Genomic DNA, 15,981 nt, shown 5'->3' with positions numbered 1-15,981 from the left:
TGTGATGTAGGAAAGAGACTCTGATTGCTTCTAATCTACAGTCACTGGTTAAGGTCGATGACGTATGCAATCCAAGCCCTCTACATTGCGAACTGTGACTCCCCTAATGCAAATGAATAAACACCATGGCGCCAAATTGCGAACATGAAAAAGTAGAAAAAGACGTATCAAGTAATTCAGAAAGACTTTTCATGTTTCCGCACTGTAAGAAATTCATTACACAAATAGTTTCAATGGTGAACACAATTCATTTGCAAGACATTTTAATTGGGATTCAACATAAATGGGGTTGTGTAAGCTGAAATATTTGGCTATCAATATGTGCCTTTACATATTGTAAACATCTTTATTTGGTTATTATGCTTATTTCACTGATAAAATATCATAAATTATAATTATGCAAATAAGTAATTGTTTACAAAAGCAAAAATTTAAATTAAAAACTTTACAAATTTTCTACAACCAAACCCAGCAGATGTTTTCTTTCGTACAGTATCAAGACGCCTTGTATTCATAGATACAGTCAGGTTCCTTCCAAACATTCAGTTTGGTTGATATACAGTCTAGGAACATCGCCAACTGTGAATGCTATGTTAGGGCATGATGTCTGCAACCTTAACTCTCCCTCTCTCCCCTGTACACCACATCTAAATCAATCTTCACACTTAGCATTCTAAACTACTCATAATATTAAAATCACAGTCCAATAGACGATTTCTCATACACTGAGATCTTGTGTACTAAAACAAAATTGAAGGACTTGATTTTGAACTTCACTGTTTTATAGTTCAATGCCGAAATGTCTATCTTTCAGATTGGCCATCATCAAATGTTTAATAGCACATTATTAAGTGTAAAAATACCCCCCAAAAAATACATTTGTGTTTGTTGAATCTAACACCATGTTTTAACACCACTATGACCTTTGTTTGTCCTGTTTTTATATTCAATTTCATGCATGATGCAGGATTTTGTGGTGAGCGGAAATGGTGAAGAAAATTAAAAAACTTGATATATATACCGACTGACAGTGGATAAACAGACAGTATAGATGAACAGCATCTCTTGCCTCTGTGCTACAATTGTCATCCCATTGACTAGTCAAGTTTGTTACATTTTTACTGAGAACGTATTTAGTTTTCATATAGTAATACCGGTAGTTCTGCAGTCAGTATACTGCCAACCAACACAGCATAATATTTTATGACCACAAGTCTTTCTCTTGGATGAGTCAACCAAACAAACCAGTGATAAATATGAGCATAGTGACACCTATAGTCCTATCCTGGTAACAGAAAGTATCAAACATCATCTATACATAGTGACTTGTGATCTGTTGTAAGCCCTGTGCTTCCATGCACGATAGCAGTGCATGACACTTCACTCTGATGGAGTCTCTTCAAGAATTGATACAACTTTCTGGAAGACAAAGGGTAATTTACAAAATATGCGAATAATATTCTCTTTTTTAGGTACAAGCACTTCATAGGAACTAAAGTTGAAGTTCAATTCTACTAGTTTCGTTGACTATAAATAATATACCGGTAATAAATCCATTCTTTATGATTCAAAGTGAACATCACAGGGATAAAACTGACACATTATCATGTTTCCCCACTTTTTGTTTTGATTTCTAAATAGCAATAGCAAAGTTTCAATTTGAACAAATAACTGCATCCTGTATTTGACAATGTATATATACAAATATATACACACAATCTTTACTTATAACAATACAGATTAACACACACAAAAAAGGATTTTTTTTTTACCTCCAGAGTTTGATAATCGCATTTTTTTGCCATATTTTTGAAATGACCCAGATTTGTAGCAACCATTGCAGAGAATCTAAAAAAAAAAAAAAATATTTACGTTATTAGTGATCTAAATATGGTCATCATATACATTACAACAAGTACATTTTTTTTTACACCGAGGAATTTTTTATAATTTGATGATTTTAATAATGTGAAGACAAAATTCTATAAAACACACTGTGACTCTGTATCTCTAGGATAACAGAAAGATGTTCTAAAATTTTGAGATTTCACTGGCTCTCACAAATTTGTCTTGCTGAATGAAAGTGGTTTACAGTATATACAGCATGGTGTAATGTGATGTGAAGTTTTATTTAATGCGTATGTTGTTCACACTGATCAAATCAAGCAAGGGAATATTCAATTTCTGTATTTATCCATTAACTGGCAATAAGCAACACATCATATGTCTGTTACTGCACTGAGCTGTCAGTCTCAATCACAATATCTTTGGGATTTATCCTTTTCACCACCAGTTCTCTCTTTCCAAAACAAATTCACTGTCTTGTTATTAGTCTGCACTTCAGAAGATTGGAACAAATATTGACAAATTTTTTTTGGAAAAACTGAAAAATGACTAAATTACTGTACAAGATATTTTCTGATGATGACCCTTTTTCATGATGCAAGAAACAGAGTGAAAACATTGGTACTATCATATTTAAAGTATTTGGATTGTATCAGTGAAGGACTTGTGTTAATGTACAAGACTTCTAATTGCGGTATTGGTTAAATTTATCTTGAAACCTAATCTAATTTTATTCATATTTATCACTAATTTGTTTGTGGGCATGCTGCATATGTCAATGCATACTGATTTCTCTTGATGAATTTCACAGCATAGTAAGGTTGGGGTGCCTTTTTAGTGGGACCTCTCAGATGTACAGTGCACCAAAAATGCGACTTATCAGAACCCCATTTAAAGCACAGTAAGGCCTAATGAGGAAAAAAATGGTTACTACATGTACATGTTAATGTTTATAGTGAGGTTTCCATAGTGAGAGTCAATCAGTTTTTTTAGAAAGGTAAGTCTGACAATGGGAAGTCAGTTTTGTCAAAACATTATGGATTTGCACCTAAGTACAATCTAATCTGAACATTTTTAGTCCCTGTTTGAATGGAATCTGAAAACGGGTACAATAATTCAGGGTCTGTCCATTCATCTGTGCATCCATTTGGGATAAATTGAACAATTTCTTTCAAATCTGGCACAAAGACATTCCATACATATGCAGCAGATAATTTTTGCCCAATAAATCAATGACTGACTGACTTAAATCCTATTACTTGAGCATGTCTACAGTAAATTTTCAGAAATGACTGGGCTGATTTCAATCAGCCTTGGTATGATGCAGTCTTCATTGGGTTGCAGGTGCTTGTTATTTTTTAAGATTCAATTCAAGATTATGCACTACATGCATGTCCCCTTCTATTTCCCGGCATGCAATGACTAATTTGATTTTGTGATCTGATTTTATTGACTATGACAAACAGCAATTTTAGAGTCAAATATAGCCAGCAGGTGGACATTTTTGGGGAAAAATAAACCTAAATCATATTAATAGTACCGGTACTCAACATCATATTAGTAGCATGCAACATGTCAGTATTTCAATCAAGAAATGACAGTACTGGTACATACTGGGTTACAGGTACAAAGTATTTATTTTGTGATCAGATTTAATACAGCCAACTGGTGTCTATTTTTTGTCTTCACCATGTCAGTATTTCATATATTATAATTTTCAAGCCCATTTGTAATGGCTGTTAATGATTTTGATACTGGGTGAACAATTTTAAACTTTACTTCTGTGATATCATAATGGTTTATTGATGGGATTACAATTAGAATGACTTGTTTGATTATATAGCAAATCAGAGATCACAAATTATGAGAGTGATTCAAATATGTACTTATTAAGGCTATTTTTGAAATTTCAGTTTTGAAATGCGTGCACTTGGAATCAATTCCTTTTGATTGGCATAGTATAAATTGTGTTTGTGATAGAATAGACTCAGGGTTGATTTAGTTCAAGGGAAAGGATCAGAGCAATATGAACTCAAAAATAATTGGCTTCATGGCGACCTCTGATCAACATATCAGGAAGAGTGATGTAAAAAGCATACAATATTAGAGTACCACAAAAATGCACCAAAACAGTACTGACTGATGCATAGCAGAGATTGATTCAATCATGTACTGTCTAAGTGCATACTTTGCTGCATCATAATAATAACATTAAACATCTTTCTGCTCCAACTGCTTGATGTTCAACGCCAAGAACAGAGAAATGAATTTTCCTTTCTTTTACTATGAACTTGGTTTTCAAAAATGTCTGCCAGCATGTCATAGTTCAATTAGAATTCACATTTCCAAATAAGTTAGTATGCCCTGTGCAATACCGCAAAATTTCAGATAAACACAAGTCATTGAAAATGACACAGTCCCCATTAATTTTTTTTAAAGTTCTTTTTGTGCTCGTCATATTAAAATGGAGGGGTCGTCGCGAGTGTGTCCTTGAAACTTGAGTTCCAAGTGGTGTATACAACAGATTGTTTATTTACATCAAAACACGTGTTTTGTGTAGTAGTAATATGGCCAAAAATAAAAACAGCCGTTATTTGGCCATCTTTGATCTGATTATTAAACACACTGATATGTATGATGTATGTGCCAAATACGAATGAAAATGGTGCATAAATTGTGGAAATATAGTAGTAAGGCCAAAAAGTCAGATGGCTGTCAATCGGCGATCCTTGACCAGATTTTGAAACAAATTCTCCCAGACATGCATCCTAACATGTATAAAGTACATGTATGTGCCAAATTTGAATGAAAACTGACAGAGCACGTCCAAGATACCGCATATAAATAAAACAAGATGCCTGCCAGTTGACAATCTTTGATCCAATTGCGAAATAAATCGTCATGGACATGTATCCTAACATGTATAATCTATGTACCAAGTTTGAATGACAAAGCATGTCCAAAGTACAACATTTGCAAAAAACAAGATGGCTGCCAGTCGGCCATTTTGAATCGAATCGCCAAACCACTGCATGTACATATGTCCCACATAAGGTACTAGGCACATGCAAAGAATGAAGGTAATCTGCCCACAGGATTCTGAAATATGACTCTGGAAAGACTGACACACGGACGGACAGACTCAGGGACGGTCGGGGACATGTATCCTAACATGTATAATCTATGTATTAAATTTGAATGAAAAATGACAAAGCATGCACAAAATACGACATTTTCAAAAAACAAGATGGCTGCCAGTCGGCCATCTTTGATCCAATTGTGAAATAAATCGTCATGGACATGTATCCTAACATGTATACTCTATGTACCAAGTTTGAATGAAAACTGACAAAGCATGTCCAAAATACAACATTTTCAAGAAACAAGATGGCTGCCAGTCGGCCATTTTGAATCAAATCGCTAAACCACTGCATGTGCATATGTCCCACATAAGGTACTAGGCACATGCAAAGACTGAACGGAATCGGGCCAAGGGATTCTGAGATATGACTCCGAACGGACGCACGGACGGACAAACAGACGGAGACCGAATTATAAGTCCTCATTTTTGGACTTCGTCTGAACGGGGACTAATAATAATACTTGAAAATAATTGGTCAGGTGAAACTAGTAAAATTTACCCGTCTATTTCTTGTTTCAATTTGTTTGTTTCCTCAGTACACTCATCATATTCCTGTGAATAAAACAAAGTTAAATTTAGTATTTATTCCCTATTATAAAACAAATGATGTATGTCATCACAGAAGACACTAGTGGGTAGTGTAAATACCACTAACTAAATATTTGTATTTGTATGACTGACATTAGGATGAAAAACAATATGCCTTATGTGAGGACACACACACACATGTTGCGCAGCTTCCTCTCCAATGATATACCAGGGAAGAATATTAAAGAAAAAAAAAAATGGGACAACCAATTTGAAAAACTGACTGCTGACACAACAATAATTTAAAAGTTATCTAAATTTTTAAACTCTTGGGATGCGTCAAAACTGTTGTCAGCTTACACAGATTAAACATGAACAGCTTTTTTGCAATGTCAGCCAAGTACATGTACCAAGGTAATTAATTAATGTTGCTTTTCAAACAAAAATGTTAGAAATTGTGACAGTTTTATAGTGAAAATACACTTGTACTGTGATACACTATGTAAAATTGTAATTGCTGTATGTATTTATTTTCATGGTTGTTTCAAATAGGCAATCAGTTATCATATTTGGTTGCGCCATGACAACAGTAGTTTTCTGGGACTCAATTGATAGTGATCGATGACTGACATTTTCATTGACACCACTTATTCCTACTTCAACCATTGAGCGTCAAAGTCAACTTCAGCATCCACAAAATAGCTCCCATTATAGGGAAGAAATGCATTAACTCCATGTTGGATTTTGCAAAGGATTGTGGGATAGAATATTGAACTATAGAGGGCGTTTGGGGAGGGGCTTGCATCTTTTCCATATACATGTAGCTCTGTGCTAACAACAACTGTAAACCACTCCTGTTTTCAAACAATGCTTTAGTTTTTTTTTTCAAATTGGATGGTTATATTGTTAAACTTTCCATTAGTTTCACTGGGAAGATTTTTTTTCAGATTTTTGGCTACAAGCTGTCTAACTGTAGAAACCATAGAGACAGGTATGTGTATTTCTACTCATTCATTTATTATAATTTATGTTTTATTATTTTCCATAATAGTGGAAAAAACTTATATCTATCTTGTCTACTAAAAAGTTTTGATTAATTTTAAATCAGTTCAGAAAATGTTGATGAAAAATTTCAAATTTTGTATCAAAAGCTAAAAGCAATGTCACATTTAAAAAATTACAGAAAATGTGAGCAAACTTTTTTGCCATTTATTTGTATGTAGTTAAGAATGTGTATTCATAAACAAAACCTAGTTAAATTCTGTGAACCCACTCCTTGCTTGCTGGAGATGTGCTTCGAACATAGCAAATACAGTATGAATTCTGATAGATAATACTAGTATATACCGGTACTATACACTTTGAAGTAAAACTAGGAGCACTATGTCATCTGTTATATGCAAGTAAAAACACACATGAACAGTTTGGTAGGATGTTTATAAGCATGCCTTAACCTTTCTAATGCCAGATATTTTTCCGCCCAAAATTTGATGCAAGTCTTTTCACATACACATGTACATGTACTGTTAAATTGTCACTAAATTTCATCATCATTTTGGACCATACAGACAGTTTCAGATATTCCTTTTAGTTTTTGATCAAAAGGTTTGTCAATTTTTATCAAAATTTAATGTGGGGAGGAGCAGACTTTACAAAAAATATTTTGTAGATGGTGCCAAAAGTTGACAATGACGCTCAGAGGGTTAATGCTAACAGCGATTGGTTTCTACTCCTAACAGGCAACGTTGTCAAGCTAATTTACTGAGAATACAGCGATATGTTTGCAAGCAGTGATGCTTTTACAAAGTCTGTAGATGGTTATCACATTCAAATTTGACTTGCACCATTTTCAAGAGGGGAAACAGGTCAGTTACAAAAGGGGGATTGTGAATTTGATAGAATGAATAGTTTTGAACAGTGATTTTCTGATATATTACCGTAGATTTGGTGTTGCTTCTTATTAATTTGTTGAATAACCTAAACGAAGCTTGTTAAACAAAACAGATAGCCAAACAAACAAAGTGTGTGAGCCTATGACTAGTACGTAAAATATACTTGGAGATTACCCAGCTGATAGCAATCTCCAGACTCCCTCCCTAATCACCTCGCTTGTACTAGTCAGCAAATTACCTGTCAAGGTAGTCTTGGTTGGGAGTACAAACTAAACACATAAATTAAAGGACAAAAAAGCTTAAACGGGAAAAAAATGAAGTAGAATTTTGTCTTTTTTAATTTGTTTACATTTTTCGAATAAATCCACAAGATGATGTATTTTTCCTAATACATGTATTTGTAATTTATCATGCATGAATCTGTCTCTTTTGTACATGTGCTCAGAATTACTAGCACACAAACAATGAACATATTATGCAACTTTACAGGTTTATTGAAATCCCAAGATGAGGTTTGGTAGCTCATCTGACCGCACAAGAAGACAAGAAGCAAAATTGTATCTGTTTGCCAAAGTTAACAGATTTAACAGGCCTTGTCTTTTGAAAATGGCTTTGGAGCCTACAGAACTGTCTCTACAGAACACATTGTTGTAGGAGATTATAGAATCTAAGCTAGCTTTCCAATCTCTTTAAAATTGTATGGATTAGAAATAATAATTAGCTGCTCTGGGTCTTGATTTCCGAAAATGGAATAACCATTCAACTTAGATCTGGTTTAGTTACATACTATAACCCAAAGAGTTTTTAAGGATTTGGTATGAGTAGTGAATACGGTAAGGTCGTCACATGATACAAGCACAAATGTCCATGTTGATTTACCTGCTGTAAGTCCATCTCCATATTTTCCAATTCTTCTATAGCTGTGTCAATTGATTGCAAATTGGTAGTTTTTCCCCGTGAGTCAAACATCTGAGTAATAACAAAAATTAAAATATAAATAATTGATATATATATATGAAGTATTGCCTAAAGGTGGAGAAAATAATCTAAGCCAATATTATAAAGTGTGTTTTTGTCAATTTCTATCACCATCGCATGTTTTTGTAAATCCGGCAAACTGATATAAAAGGACTAAATGGATGTTTGGGCTTTAACCCTTTGATTGCCAAAGTCAACTTCAGGCACCATCTACAAAATAGTTTCATTTTAGTCTTTTTCACATAAAATCTTACAAAAATTTCCAATTTTTTATTTGGTCCAAAATTGAAATTAAATTCACCAAAAATTTATCTAAATTTGAGTTAATTCTTGGTTTCTGCTTGTTTTACAAGGTAAGTACGGTATGAACAAATTATTCAGCAAAACTTGTCAATTTCTCACTCTGTAATCTTGGTAAATGATCCATAGGGGATTAGCCCTGCGTACAGTGCTGTGTGTAAGGGGACGCGTTTGATTGATAGATGTCCCCACCACAGCCCTGCGTACCTCCATAGACAAAGTCCGGGATTTTGAAAAATATAACTTTTTTAATGAAATAACATGCCCAGGTACCAAAAATGATGATCGATTACCAGATATATCTAGAACTCCCAGTTCGGAGTCCAGTTGTGGATGAAATCGGCTACTTTGCCCTAAAAACAAACGCATTCTCTCGCGTGAATGAGATTAAAAATGGCGGCGTTTGGTGGGTAATTCCTCCGGTATCTACGCGTTTACAATTTGTTCGTCTTTACTAGTTGTTATTTAAAGACATTTCAGTTTCAGATAACTTTGTAATGCTTGTTACGGATAACTACCGCCATTTCAACCGATTTCGGCTGGGAAACTACTTATTAAAAGTTATTTTTAACTTGCGCACCAATTACGGTGCGCTCCCGGACTTTGTCTATGGAGGTACGCAGGGCTGTGGTGGGGACATCTATCAACCAAACGCGTCCCCGTACACACAGCACTGTACGCAGGGCTACATAGGGGATATGCTGATGACAAAGATCAGGTAGAGAAAAAAAATAATCTTTCTGATAACCCAAACTTTTATTTTATGCAAATTAGCCAATTTGGTTTTTTTCTTTTTATGCAAATTAGCCAATTTAGCTTTTATTTTTTATGCAAATTAGCCATGATTCACCCACAAAAGTTACTTTGTTCATTTACTTCCCTTGGTGTTGTGGATGACTAGTAGATGACTGCAAAAAAAAATCCACAACGGGCACAATTTGAAAAAAAATTAATTAAAACACTACCTGCCTACCTAATATTGTTGTTGTCAATACTATGAACACAGAATTGTTTGTTCTTTGCCTAATTAGTTTACACAGATTTTAGCCCGAATGACCACTAGAATGTACATGGTGGTTTTTAAGATACAAGAGAATCAATCTTAAGTTATAAATGTGCTAATTATGAATTTCAGCCCCAGCCATACCTTTTAATTATAGCACATTATTATACATCTGTCACCGTAACGCCATTAGTTACAGCGTGAGGTATTTTACAGGGTATTTTCATCGTATCATATTAGGAAATGCGAATTCCAAATATGAAATGATTACGTGCATAAGCATCCTCTATTAATAAAAACAAACATGGCTGCCACCAAAGGTTTGACCAAACTCCACACAAAGAAGTTCGCTGATTCTGTTCTCTGTTCTAAAAATTTTGGACTTCGGCATTCCCACAATGTATTCTTGGAAGGAAAAGATGTATAATAAGTTATTACGAGGATACCTCATATGCACTCAGACAGTACACCGTTGATGTGCATCGGCCAATACTCCTGTTGTACTGTCTTCGTGCATATTTTGAGGTATCTTTGTAATAACCTCAAAGTATGTTTCATTGAAATCTAATGACACTGGTTCTTTAGATATTAGTGGAACAGAAATATCTACACATGCACTGCTACAGGCATGATGACTGTATCATCATGGCTTTCTGCTCAACTAGATGAGCTGTGTAAACTCTTCTAGCTGTATTCTCTTAAGTTAACCATTGCCAATCCGAAAAGAATGTCCAGAATAAGATGCAGTACTGTAAAATCTGTATAACAAACCTCGGCTTTTATTAAAATGGTACAATGCAACAGAGGGGATACGGCTTCTATTATATCCTCTACACATATGAGAAATGATGAATTTTTAGTTCTCAATTATTCAAAAAGAATGGGTGCAACTTCTATTAGGGATTCAGCTTCTAATACAGATTTGACAGTACTCATGGCTCACAGTCATTTGTGAGGGCCGCCTGAGTTGAAACCATACATGTGTGCCAACAACTGTACATCATGAATTAACAACACTCATAGTGTTTAGCATGTAATACATATATGTGTCACAAATTTGTTATGCATAGTCCACAACATGCCTTCTCATCCTCTCCCAGGTGTCAAGCAAGTTCAGTACAGGACTAGCCATGTCTCCATATCAGATTAACTTTATTATCCCAGAAGGGATATTGGGATATTGGGATTAGGTTGCTTGTACTATCTATTTTTCTACAATATTATCTTCATATCATATTTCATTTATGATAATAAATGATTAACTTTATTAACCATTTACCCTGAAGGGCTAAAATTGTATACAAAATGATTTTTGGATAATACAAATGTACCTTCATATTTTCTCCATATCATATTTCAATAATGTTTAATAATCGATTACTTTTAAATGATTTTGTTAACCTCCCCAGGTTTTGACGTCAACTTTTACATTTCGTGTCCAACCCAGCACTGAAGGGATAAAGTTGCATGTATTATGTACAATACCTTCATATTATTTCTATATCATTAATATAATGTATCATGTTTAAAAAATTATTAACTTTATTAACTGATGATGCCCTGAAAAGATTAAGCTTTTATAAGCTCTAGATTGGATTATTGTAATAATCTATATATATCCATCTTCCTAATTATCTAATTGCCCACCTTCAACGTATTCAAAATTCTGCAGCTCAATGGGTTACCCTTTCACGTAAACATGAGCACATAATTCTTCACTGGTTATTAGTTTCCCAGTGTATTGTTTTTAAGGTTTTAATGTTTGTATACAAGATTTTACACAATGAAGCACCATCTATCCGACCTCATTACTATTCCAGTTCGGCAAACTCATTCTTCATCCACTATAAGGTTATTTGAACCCCGGTCATAAACAAGAGCATTAACGGAAAGAGGGCATTTTTGGTTGCTGCACCCAAGCAGTTCCCAGAGCTATTTGCCTTGTACATGTACCCACTTTGTCTGCTTTCAAGTCTCAACTAAAAACTCATCTTTACCATATACAAGTAGATTACCATAGTACATAAGTACAACGATGTGTTTTTATCAGGTTTTGAATGTAATGTTATTTTTCTAAATAATGTATTTTTTATAACTTTATTTTTGTAAAGCGCATTGAGATTATATGTTTTATGTAATGTTCTACCATATATAAGAATTAAAAATAATAAAGCCTCATACCTTACCTTCATATTATCTCCATATCGTCTTTCAATGTTTCTTCTTACCGTTTCTCGTATGATTTTTCTCTGTCTACGAAATGTTCGATAAAGGCCCTTAACATCTGAATGATCCCTAAAATGGTGATATGCCAAGAAAAAAAAAAATGTCAAAATTCAGCCTAACCTCCTCCCCTATTCTGGAGGAAAACATTGATAGGTGCAATACCAATTTTCAATGTGTTTTTTTTTATAAAGGAATATTCGCTTACTATTTTAATAATATTTTATTTTGATCAGAGATATGTCAAAAATAAAGCATTAACGTTGTATAACCATTTTGTCGCTATAGAATGTGATTTATTGAAAAATGTTCATCGTGGTATATATTTTATCCACCAGTAAATATGGCAATGAATATTAAAGGTTGATTGTGATAGATTCATTTGTTTTAATTCATTACTATTTAGCATTTGTTTTAATAGAAGTCACTAAACATATAATTAATTATTTATGAGGACATTCAATTTGGACAAATAAATGGGTAAACAAAAACTTAAATAGCGACAAATGTATTGATACTAATGGGAGACATCTCCTGATTTGGAACATCTCCATTTCTGGGAAAAGTACAAATTGGGCTATAAATCAATTGATCGACTAAACTTAAAATGGGAATCTGAAAAGGTGAAAAATGTACCCGGTATATAAAACCACTAATGCATGCCTATGAGTAAAAATAAAACATTTTTGTTCAGCAAAATTCGACAGATATATGCTGCGAGTTATATTTTGGGGCCACCGAAAACCTGATTCATCAAAGCACTAACAATTAACGTGCGTGCCATTTTTATGGATTATTATTTTTCAATGGATGTTCGTGGAGTGTTAACTTTCACTGCCTTCAGTGATCAAATCATTAGAGATAACTTGACTGCATGGACCACAGTCAATTGTTACCTATAACAAGTCTTTTATTAACAATCGGAGGTCTGCATCTCCTCCATGACACATATAAATAGTCATGGAGGAGGAACGGACCTCCGATTGTTAATAAAAGACTTATGTGTAACTTGCTGCAGTTTAATTTTATGCAGCTTTCTTGGTCGTGGTATACGTTGCGGGGCGAGCAACGTAATATCAAAATAGCTTAAGCGGCCAATAAGAGCTGCTAAACTGCAGCAAATGTGTAACTAGCCCTGCGTACAGTGCTGTGTGTACAGGGACGCGTTCGGTTGATAGATGTCCCCACACAACCGAACGCGTCCCCGTACACACAGCACTGTACGCAGGGCTAATGTGTCACTGTACATGGACGTACTACCAATGATGGTGACTGTAATAGTTGAGCGCTGTACAACTTATGAACTAGTGAGAAGTCACTATATTAATTACTTCACAAAAGATTTCTAATTATCAAACCTGAATTTTCGTGGGAATACTTGTTGAAATTCTTCGAATGAACAGCTGTCATATAACTCGCAATCGAGAAGACATGTTGTTAAGCAATCGGCCGCCATTTTTTTGAAGTACTGTGAGTCATGGTATGTTTGTTGTACGAACTTTACTCCGCTGTATTTCCTTGACGTTTACTATGGTTTTATTACATGCTGTTGCAAAGAAATCCGGATAGAAATTATGGTTCCAAACTAAAGAAAAATCAAACATCCATGAAAATTTACCAATTGTCCAGGTTCTTATGGTCAGATTTTTCACTATATACATATATGTATTATATATACTTGGGAGAGTGAGTGAAAAGTCGAGTCACGAGTCAATATCATAATTATATGATTTTTGAAACAAGAAATTATGATATTTGATCTGCCTTTACGTTGTCATCATATAGTGGCACCTTGGTACGAAGCTGGAAAAGAAGGTATGGCCAACAACAGACTAATATAATCATTAGACATGTAAGACGTCAAGGTGTATCTGTATGGCGCAGTGCACGCTTGAAAACTAAAATGATGGTCAAAAATGAATCTAAAATGTATAACATTTTTAACACGTTTGATATTATTGAAACTTTAAAATGCCAAACGTGCACTTCAAAAATGTAATTGTTTTTAAAATGCGCTTCGTCTTTGTTACATCATGTTTTTTTTAATGAATGTTTGCCATTTTAAAAGTTTCCAAAATGCTAAACGTGTATTTAAAAAAATTAATAGTTTAAGATATTTGAAACTGACGTTTGAGCACGAAAGTTTTGAACATTTGGCATTTTTGAAACTGTATTTGAAAAATAAAAAAATGTACTCTTGTTCTCTTCAGAAATGACAAACGTGCATTTAAAAATTGTCTCGTGATCAAAATGTTGGTAAGCGAAATTTTGCAAGTCAGCAACAATTCGCACCATAGCAGGCGCATATTTAGCCCCCCCCCCCCTCTCCGTTCGCCTAGCAAAATCAATTGACAAACCCAGGCCACGCCACGAGGAGATTCCATAGCGCCCCATCATCAAATTTCTGGATCAACCAGTGCATGACGTAAACGGCGAGCACAAAATTCACTTGAAACCGTTTGAATGGAATGAGGTCTTTACATGTATACATGTGCTCAGAACATTTTGTTTACAATGTTTGTTTTTTAATATACAATATGGTATATAGAAGTATTATTTTATTTCTCGGTGTATTGGCCTATATATTTCGAGTAGTTTACCATTTTATAAGAGGTGTGTTTTAAAGGGCGGTGGTCCGAGTCGTCGCGACGCGCATGCGCGAGATATGGGTCTCATATGAACAAGATAGCGACTTTGGCTGTTGCGCAGACCAACGAGTGCAAACTTAGACGTTACCAAGCTTTAACTGGGTAATTTTTGTGGTGATTGGAAGGTTTCGAAGGAGTCATCGACGTTGCGCCCAGATCAAAACTCGTATTCGTGATTATCATTAGAAGAGCGCATTGGATTGTGGGAAAAGCAATGTTTATCAACACAAATGTCACACATACCACAGCCCTTTAAGCTCTCGGCGCTAACGCTCGGACATTTTATAAAGCTAATGGCATTTTATTGTTTTGTACACATTGCATTTTTGCGAGTGTCGTAAGAAGAGAAACACTGATGTAGGCATCTCTTGAATAAATAAATTACATATTTAAGTATCTCATTTTTTTTACAGCGGCAGGGTCGTCACCTGCGCACGTGACGATAACAACACACGCTAAAACATAAAGGCTCATGGGTAGACGTTTGTTTGTAAACAATAACACGCTATGGCCATCTGACGCATGCGCAGGTGACGACTCCTCCGCTTTAAAAACTCATGGTTTGTTTGTTAATATAAATATGTACGTATAACTGTACTTACCCCCATTTATAATACAAAGTGTGGACCCTTATCTGGTTCAAGGGAAAATTTTGCTCATCATTAAAGACAAAACATCGTTTTTTAATTTAGTGAACAAGAATTTCGATAAATCAGAATACGCTTTTATTGGTAACGCTGTTACCCATGAATCTTTGCGGGTTTCCTTCAATCATTAGCCGATTCATTTTCATGCACCAGTTAAAATGTTAGGATTTGTGAAGTTCTTTTAAACTTATATTTGAAATTTATAAAATATTTATACTATAAAAAATATGCATAAAGAAGATTTCGAAAACAAAAATGCCAGAGAACAGACATTTATTACAAAAAAAAATATCAACACATATAACAGTAATATGTAGAGGCTATTGGTCAATCCCTTAGTAAATATCGTGATAAACACGTGTACGGACATAGCTCTTCGTCAAAAGTACGTGATATTACAAGTATGGTTTAATAGTATGTGGCTTAAAAAGTGTACAGTTACACACGTGGATTACGAGGATCACTTTGAATATTAATAATTTGGTGGATGACTATTGAATTAATCCGTTAAGGTGAAATGTTGAAAAATGTAGATTGTGTTTTTTTCACCCCGGATTCACCATTAGAAACATTTGCAGCAACATAATCCGGAAAATACTGTTTCTAAAAACTACATGACGAAGGAAACAACATTTTTACACTAGACCTCAAACAACCAATGTCTGAGACTAGACCCATTTTCAACATTCTCTCGCCTTCCCGATGGTTCTAAACTCCTCGGCTTACTGTAATGTGACACCTACCATGGGTAGCACGGTGCATCCTAAATCTAAAA

At 34.6% G+C, this 15,981-nt stretch overlaps 1 protein-coding gene across 2 annotated transcripts; it reads right to left on the bottom strand.

Annotated features, from left to right (window-relative positions):
* Positions 1 to 228: 228 nt before the first annotated feature.
* LOC102801487 (uncharacterized) lies at positions 229 to 13,396 on the bottom strand. Of its 2 annotated transcripts, XM_006818267.3 has the most exons (6): positions 13,270 to 13,396; positions 11,875 to 11,983; positions 8,287 to 8,376; positions 5,487 to 5,539; positions 1,773 to 1,848; positions 229 to 1,419 (listed from the first exon to the last, which is right to left on the bottom strand). In XM_006818267.3, the coding sequence occupies exons 1-6, from the start codon at positions 13,365 to 13,367 to the stop codon at positions 1,381 to 1,383; spliced, it is 465 nt and encodes a 154-aa protein (XP_006818330.1). In that variant the 5' UTR covers positions 13,368 to 13,396; the 3' UTR covers positions 229 to 1,380. The 2 variants fall into 2 exon arrangements, with proteins under 2 accessions (XP_006818330.1, XP_077866629.1); XM_078010503.1 differs by lacking the exon at positions 229 to 1,419 and having other exon boundaries at positions 1,713 to 1,848.
* Positions 13,397 to 15,981: the final 2,585 nt, after the last annotated feature.

This window comes from Saccoglossus kowalevskii, chromosome 13, assembly GCF_978046115.1.
Source record: "Saccoglossus kowalevskii chromosome 13, keSacKowa6.1, whole genome shotgun sequence".
NCBI lineage: Eukaryota > Metazoa > Hemichordata > Enteropneusta > Harrimaniidae > Saccoglossus > Saccoglossus kowalevskii.
Note: the sequence above shows the minus strand (reverse complement) of the source record. Positions and strands in the feature narration are given on the sequence as shown.

Coding starts and splice junctions, on each gene's coding strand:
- LOC102801487 (XM_078010503.1), bottom strand. CDS start 13,367: ATGGCGGCCGATTGCTTAACAACATGTCTTCTCGATTGCGAGTTATAT. Junction 11,984..13,269: donor GTATTCCCACGAAAATTCAG/GTTTGATAATTA, acceptor TCACCATTTTAG/GGATCATTCAGATGTTAAGG. Junction 8,377..11,874: donor GATATGGAGATAATATGAAG/GTAAGGTATGAG, acceptor GTTATTACTCAG/ATGTTTGACTCACGGGGAAA.